This window comes from Octopus bimaculoides, chromosome 2, assembly GCF_001194135.2.
Source record: "Octopus bimaculoides isolate UCB-OBI-ISO-001 chromosome 2, ASM119413v2, whole genome shotgun sequence".
Taxonomy (NCBI): domain Eukaryota; kingdom Metazoa; phylum Mollusca; class Cephalopoda; order Octopoda; family Octopodidae; genus Octopus; species Octopus bimaculoides.
Window position 1 is genome coordinate 37828685 of NC_068982.1, and position 7952 is coordinate 37836636.

The window sequence follows — 7952 nt, forward strand, 5'->3', positions numbered from 1 at the left end:
AGAGAGAGGGAGAGAGAGAGGGAGAGAGAGAGAGAGAGAGAGAACAAAGTACAAAGTACAACCACTGCTGCTATGATAGATGTATAGATAGAGAAAAAGGAAGAAAGAAAAAGCTAGGACAGTCACTGCTGCCAGCAGAGAGAGAAAGAAGGAAAATACGAATGCTACTATTGAGAGATAGATAGAAAGTGAAACAGTAATAAACGAATTGATTAAGTCAATTCAATTTGTCAGACAAAAAAAAAAATAACCCCACAAAACAAAAAAAATGTTTATATTTATGTGAGTGTTTAGTGCAAGTTGGAAATATGTAATCACTTCCAATAATACATAACACAGTAATACATTGAAATCTTATTTTCCTTCTGGTTTTGATAACTTCTTTCAATCATAGAATGATCTGTGAACTTAGCAGGCATTGCCAAAGATAATCTGGTATTTTAGACGGCTTGTAAACATTTTGTATTTTCAGAAAATACAAATCTGAACGGATAATTAATTTCTTTTTGTGTCTATAAATTAATTTTTAGTGACATGGAAATTTATAAAAATACACTTTTATTTTTAATATGTATTTTAATCTTATTTACTTACTTGTGAATATTCCCAACACAAAATAAGCTTTATAGCATTGCTTTATTTACTTTTTCTGTTGCAGCATCATATTGCCTGGTTATGCGAGGCTTTCTGAACGTTAATACTTATTGATTTAAATGAATAGGTTTAAGGTTTAAAAGATAGGGCTACATATTCATAACAATAGATCAGACACAAAAACATTTCATCAGCATCAAAGGAAATACAGCGTTCAATCAAGTGTAAAACCTGATGATAGACCGAGCAGATGACACATTGTGTCATATGACTGATTGGAAAGAGCAAATGTCTTATCATGTGACCAATAGGCATGAGAAGAAAACATGGTGTTAAAATATTTATTTGCTCTCTGTTAAAATTCTATGGGTAGTAGCACAGTTTTTCACTATGTCAAGGTTATTTACCAAGATTGAACAGACGAAAACATTAAGTTAGGTAGTTTCAGTTATTTTTCACAACTTTATTCAGTTGTCTTTTATTTTCCTCATGAATTGTTCATTTTGAGAATTTAACTTTGAGACAGCACTACTTACAATTAAATTTGAACTTAACTGAAATGATCCTTTAGGTGGTTGAGTTAATTTTTACCTGATTTGACACCACCACCTGGCCTCATGGTGTCTTTTGGAGAGAATTCATTCTGTTGCAAGCATTTTGGCTAGGTCTCTCTAGTCAGAGGATATTCTGATGTGCTCCTGATAGACTGCTACAGAAACACAAAACAATGGTGCTTTCTCCCTTCCCTCAACAATCTAGAACCACTATAAATGATGTGTTGCCCTTCCTCCTCTGGCTAAATCATAAAGAAAAATTACAAATCATATAGTAAAAAAAAAACCTTATATTTATACTCTTGTTTTTCTTTTCTTTTTTCTTTTTATCTGAATAACTTTTAATTTCATTACACACACTATGAACATTATTTAGGCATACAGTTACATAAGTTGTTCTCAAATTTTTATTTTTTATTTTTAAATAGTTTCAAAAGTCAGAAGTTTGAATGGATTAAAAAGGCTTATCTGAATATCCATTTATAACATCTTAACCTTTCTTAGACATGTAATAATATAATAATAAAATATATATTTTAATAATGTGTCTGTCAAGTAGTGAAGCAGTATAGTGACAATAGTTGAAAATCAATGAGCTAAATTTGTAGACAAATATCCAGATTAAGAAACTAAGAATTCATTTATTTTATTTTTGTTACATATTTGGTACCATTGGTACAAGACATTATTTAACAACCTAATAACCTTAGTTATTAAGGTCAAGTTCAATATTTTTATAATTTTCTACTTTTAAGAAATGATATCTAAATCATTTTCAAGTTTCATTGCACCTGTCTGAGACAGGTGACTCATAATATTTCATCAGTAGCACCATTCTTATGTGAGAATCATATTCATCTGCCAATTGGAGTAATATTTTTTCTTTAATCTGATGACTAATGATTAATGTTGATAGCTTAGTTTTAAAAAAAATTCTAAATTAAATTTAGTAGTATCACATATTGCCTAGGAAACTCACCTTTTCTTTCTTTCTAGGCAAAAAGTATAATACATGGCCTCTGTATATGCATAATATATTTGTATATGAAATGTTTAGTTGAGGTTCTACCTTAAAAATCTGTTGTTAGTAGTTATGGAAACTTATTGCATTCAAATAAATTTAAAAAAAAATTTTGTTAACCCTCCAAGGACTCACCAACAAACTACATCTTGCACACAACTGTGTTGTCTCCTCACTCTGTCCATTCTGTGTCTGTAACAATAGTTTCTGTTTCTCTGAACTAGTTTGTTGCTTGTTATGATCACAAGCATGGTTATATGGTCAAAACAATATTTCTTGGATAAAGCGTCTTATTAGACGAAGACTGTATGGCAGTCTTATTGCAATCACTGATATCATTTAAAGGAGAACCATATATTTTTAAAGGACATTGCTGGAGAGTTAAGCAGGAACTCATTAATGGTACAGTTTTGTGGATACCCCAACGTGGATACGTTGCAAGATCCTTCATTGACCAGTTCTGTATGGGCATGGGACATTGGGATGATTTGACAGTATCCCAGCAAGTTGGCAGTATGGTATGGGTGTTGAGGATTTCTGTAAGGGCTCCAGAGCTATCCCACATAATAAGGGTGAATATGAATGAAGGGTGTGAGCGGAATGGAATGGCAAAGAGAGAAAATGAATGAGGGTAGCAAGGATCTAGTGGGAAACATTGAAAGAAAATGAGGTGTGGGGAGTCGTAGGGGTAGGCGATGGAGGGAGAGATGAGAGAGTGTTAAAGTAGCAGAGTAGCTGCTGGGAAGGACATTGAAAGAAAAAGAGGCAGAAAGGGAGTGGTAGATGGCAGTGAGTGAGTAAATATCACAGGTGATAAGTTAAGATTTCTAAATGATAGAGTGATGATTGAAGTGAGTGAGGAGCTGAATGGAGGAAGTAAGGTGGGTATAGGTGGAGTGATGAAGATGGACTAATATATTCTCACGTATAGGCTTACTGAAGGATGATGAGGGTGGTATGGATGGTGCCATTCATATTTGTAAGGTTTATAGGAGGTGAGGAGAGAAGAGATGAGGGGTGTGAGTACATTCACTTCAATATGTGTGTGTGTGTGTGTGTGTGTGTGTGTGTGTGTGCATGTGTGTGTGTGTAGGTCTAGGCATGGCTGTGTCGTTAAGCAGTTCCCTTTGCAATCGCATGGGTTTGAATTCTGTCCCCTTCTGTGGCACTTCAGAGAGGTATCTTCTTTTATAGCCAAGACCAAATGATAGCCTGGCTTGTGAAGTGGAATTGGTTAATGGTTCCATGTTGGTATGGGTCGGAGAGTTTAACAGGATCCAGTAGATTGAAGAATTGCATTGTAATTGCATTGTACTCTAATATCTGCTTTCGCATGATTTCTATGGCTAGATGCCCTTCCTTATGCCAAATGCTTTACAAAGTAAACTGTGTGCTTTTTGTATGGCACCAGCACTAGTGAGGTCACCATGTGGCTCACAAGACTAAGATCCCTTTTGATTAAGTAGGACTACAGCAGAGAAAGGTAACTCTGTGCTAGGAGATGAGAAGTTAAAGTATGAAAGAAGGGGTCAGGACATAACAGATTTCTTGTTGTAGAGGTGCTATATGGTTGTTCACATTATAGAGGACTGACCAGAATGGAACTGGAAAGAGAGACAGATGAGGTGTCAAGATGGACCCAGAAGCTGCAAGGTGAAGAGAAGAAAATGGAGACTAAAAAATAACGAGTGAGGGTGGGTAGTAGTTGCAAGGGTGTATGGGGAGAGTGAGTGTTTGTTAAAGATAGTGAATTGGTGAATATAATGAAGGACAAGAGTTGTGGACCAGTTGAGAATAGACAGAGGGAAGGTAGGGCAGACTGGGTAATGACTGTAGAAATTGGGTAGGGTTGAGGAGTGAATGTAGTGAATTAAAGACAACGGTGAAAGGGTGATCAATAATGCAATAATTTTTTTTGAAGCTAAGTACTTATTCTATTGGTCTCTTTTGCTGAACCACCAAGTTACAGGGATGTAAACATGCCAACACTGGTTGTTAAGTGGTGGTGGTGGTGGGGGGGGCAATACACACACACTCATATACACACGAGGGGCTTCTTTCAGTTTCCCTCAACTAAATCCACTCACAAGGCTTTGGTTCGCCTGGTGCTATAGCAGAAGGCACTTTCCCAGGGTGCTATGCTGTGGGTCTGAATGTGGAATCATGTGATTGGGAAGCAAACTTCTTACCACACAGCCATGCCTGTGTCTTATGTTGAATCCTCCTTTAAAAACATTATTGTTCAAGGTAGTCATATCTATTACTAAGCATGCCTTCTCTATATTTTGTACTATTAACTCTGGTTGTTTTGTTTTGATTGTCTGGCTAGTGTATACCATAAAACCCTATAACATTGTGGGCTCTTCAAATTCAGTGTCTGGATCTAGATACTGCTCATACTATTTTTTTTTTTCCATGTGAAGAGCTCCAAAACTGCTGCAGATCTTTCAGTAGATGTATTAATCAACCTTATGAACCTATCTTTATATTTCAAAGTACCAAAATAAGCTGTACCTGGCACGATTTTGCTTATGTTTTACTAAGTAGCCTTTTGCTGCTTTATCTTTATCTGCATATATAAACAGAAAAGATAGGTAAGGGATTCCTGATAAACTGTAAAGACAAGAAAATTAGTCAGATCAATCCCAACGCCAAGCTACCCCACAAAATGGCCCCCATGGGCCTAATTTTACTATAAGAGTAAATACAAATGGATGTAATTCTGTATGTGTATGTGTGTGTATGCATATGTATGTATGTATGTATGTATGAATGTATGTATGTATGCATGCATATATGCATGCATGCATGAATGTATGTATACACGTGTGTGTGTTTGTATATACATACATACATACATACATACATGTGAGGCTTCTTTTAGTTTCTGTATATTAGAGCCATTCACAAGGAACTATGTGGTTGGGAAGCAAACTTTTTATTATACCACCACACCTGCATCTATTTAAGTATATAAAACCTTATGAAGACAGTGTCACAACATGGCTAGTCCAAAGTTAAGAAATTTATAGTATGCCAAATTTCTTTCAAGGTCTTTTAATTTTCAAATAATAGGAATTTTGAGAATATAGAAAGTTGAGTGAACAACTAGCTCAACATGTCATGACCAATTTGCATTGTATCAGTGAGTTTAATGCAGATGCCTATGCAAATAATGCTTTTGAATTTTGACATAAGCAACGAATTGAATATGTAGCAGTTCCATATTGCAGTTAGTTTTTTTTTTGACACCTGTACATGACTATTGTTTATTTTATTGACCTCACAAGGATCACAAACAAAGTTTACTGACAGAAAAATTGAAATCAAAATGCTAAAGGGACATAACTAAATATATTTAAAAAAAACAAAAAAAAACATTCCAACGCTTCACCTATCAGTTAATCTATTAAACTACCTACCTGTACTAATAACTGCACCAATAATGATTATTAATGGTTACAATTTCTGTTTATTAAATATTTTTCAGTTTAATAGTCATAAGATCTCACTGACAAATCAGCATACTAATAATATTCAAATTTAATTAGAATTTCCTCACTGCCATATTGCTTTTTTAAAAATATTTTATATTTCTTCCCTAGACCTGTTGTTGAGTGTGACTTCCTGAATATTTTTGTTTCCTTTTTCACATTCTTGTCTACCCATCATACACCAGCTGTCATCATTGAACAACATTGACCGTCCCTTGCTTTTAGAATTGTACATCATGTAACAATGAATATGTTAATGGTGATAATATTTATTAAATCCACTGATTTGGTGAATTGAGAAAATTACTGTCACACCATATATAAATATTTGATTAATTCTAAATTAAATTCTTTTTAATTTCCTTTGCATATGTGAAAAATTCTTTACTAAAAACAAATTCACCAGACCTCCCATTGTTATTTATCTGATCAATTAATTCTTATCTCCCACTCTTTTGATATTATATACATGTGAAGCACGAGTAATGCTTGTACAACCTTTGATGATATCATCACAACCATTACTGCAGCAGATTCCACTGCATTTTGCAGCTTCCTTTTTTCATTCTGCTGCTTAAGTTGGCTTTACATCATTTGATTGATGCTGCTTGGTAACATTAATATTTGTAGTTGCATTGTTGTTGTGGTTTTAGCGATGGCATTAGCGGTTGCAATGGTGATGGTGACAAAAAAAAAAAAGTGTTTATTTTAGTGGCATTAGTATTTACAAGACATTTTGACTGATTTTACTCTCCATTTGTTTTATTTTTTTCTTTCAATTTTTAAAGATATCTGCCACTTTAATTTCACTACCTTCTTGTATCAATGTCATATGATATTGACTATTTCTGCTAGAAACCAACATTACTGGCTGTAGTTTTACTGCTATCTTTGCCTTGGCAACGGTAGCATCAGCTTCTTCTGTCTGAGCAGCAAGCCTCCTCTCAATGCAGCACTGATGAAGCTGGCTTTTCAGAGAGCCATGTTGGATGGAGAAAGTGGAAGGCAGAGAAGGCTACTGATTAGGGCTGGAGGTCAAATATTACATTATGGGATAGCTGAGAATAAATTACTTAGCCTGGTTCATAGTTTATTTTGCTTCCTGACAAGATATTACAACTATTCTTTTGTTTTCTATTTTGTACTTCCCTCTATAGAGAGAAAATAATCTGACTTATTTTGCATGAAGACAAAAACAAAAAACAAACACAAAATCAGAATCATAAAAACAAAACAATTACACTGTTATGCTACAAATAGACTTGGTGTTTTATATTTTTTTCATGTTTAATCTTAACACAAGTGTTTGCTTGTGTCGTAAACATTTCATTTGGCTTTCAAGGAAAACCAATTGTAGCTATATTCATGTGATCTGTATGTAAAATGACATCCAAATATAATGTATGACACAGAGAAACAGAGAATGGGCCGAATGCGGAAGATCCTGTCTGGCCTGAGTGACATTGACTCTCTTGTGGTGACTATTTTACTCTTTTTTTCGCAAAAAAAAAAAAAAAAAATTTTTTTAATTCCCTAATTCTAGATAAGCATGTTTTGAAAATTTATTTATTTACTTATATACATTGCTCATTATATCTTTCTATTTGGCTGATTTTTCTGTAAAATGTTTTATAAGTACCAGTTTTATGAATTTTACATAGATTGTCTTAAAGGTCACTACAAGTTGTAGTGCAGATGATGCACCAAAATAATGGTATAGCAGGACATTCCACATGCTGGACTAATTGTTTATATATAAATATAGTAATACCTTAATAGTGAGATGTTATCATAAATAATAAAAGGGGATAAATACCACCAAATATCTATTGACAACCTGAGCTCATTGGAATTATACATGTTTGTGAGTGTATTTGTGCTAAAATTTGTTTTTGCTTCTGTGTATGCATGTGTGTGTGTGTACACATTTGTGAGCGTGCATGTGTTTGTGTATGTGTGTGAGTGTATGCGCATGTGTGTGATTATATGTGTTATCAAATAATTTATATATGTAAACAAATACTATTTTCAAGAAATAAATATGCTAGCTTTCTCCAAGTCAGCAAAAATTAAGCATTTTATTCCTTTTTGTTAGTATTATATTTAGATACACTTCTTATCTATTAGTATGTTAATTTGATATATAATTTAATACACACACTTGAGCACACATGTGTATAGTGTATATATATGTATATATATATATGCATATATATTTACACAATAATTGGTGTGTGCATGTGTGTGTAGGAATGTTTATGTATGTATATATTATATATATATATATAT

General features: G+C 33.7%; 1 protein-coding gene across 6 annotated transcripts in view; it reads left to right on the plus strand.

The window, feature by feature from the left end:
• LOC106873463 (voltage-dependent L-type calcium channel subunit beta-1) overlaps positions 1 to 7952 on the plus strand; it is a 303996-nt gene that overhangs the window by 158124 nt on the left and 137920 nt on the right. Inside the window, exon 1 of one of the 6 annotated variants that reach the window (XM_014920839.2) lies at positions 6068 to 7140. The exons of the other annotated variants lie outside the window; for them this stretch is intronic. Within the exon in view, the coding sequence (XP_014776325.1) occupies positions 7063 to 7140 (78 nt within the window). The 5' untranslated portion in view covers positions 6068 to 7062. Of the gene's footprint in view, positions 1 to 6067; positions 7141 to 7952 lie in introns of those variants that run through there. 6 annotated transcript variants of the gene reach the window in all.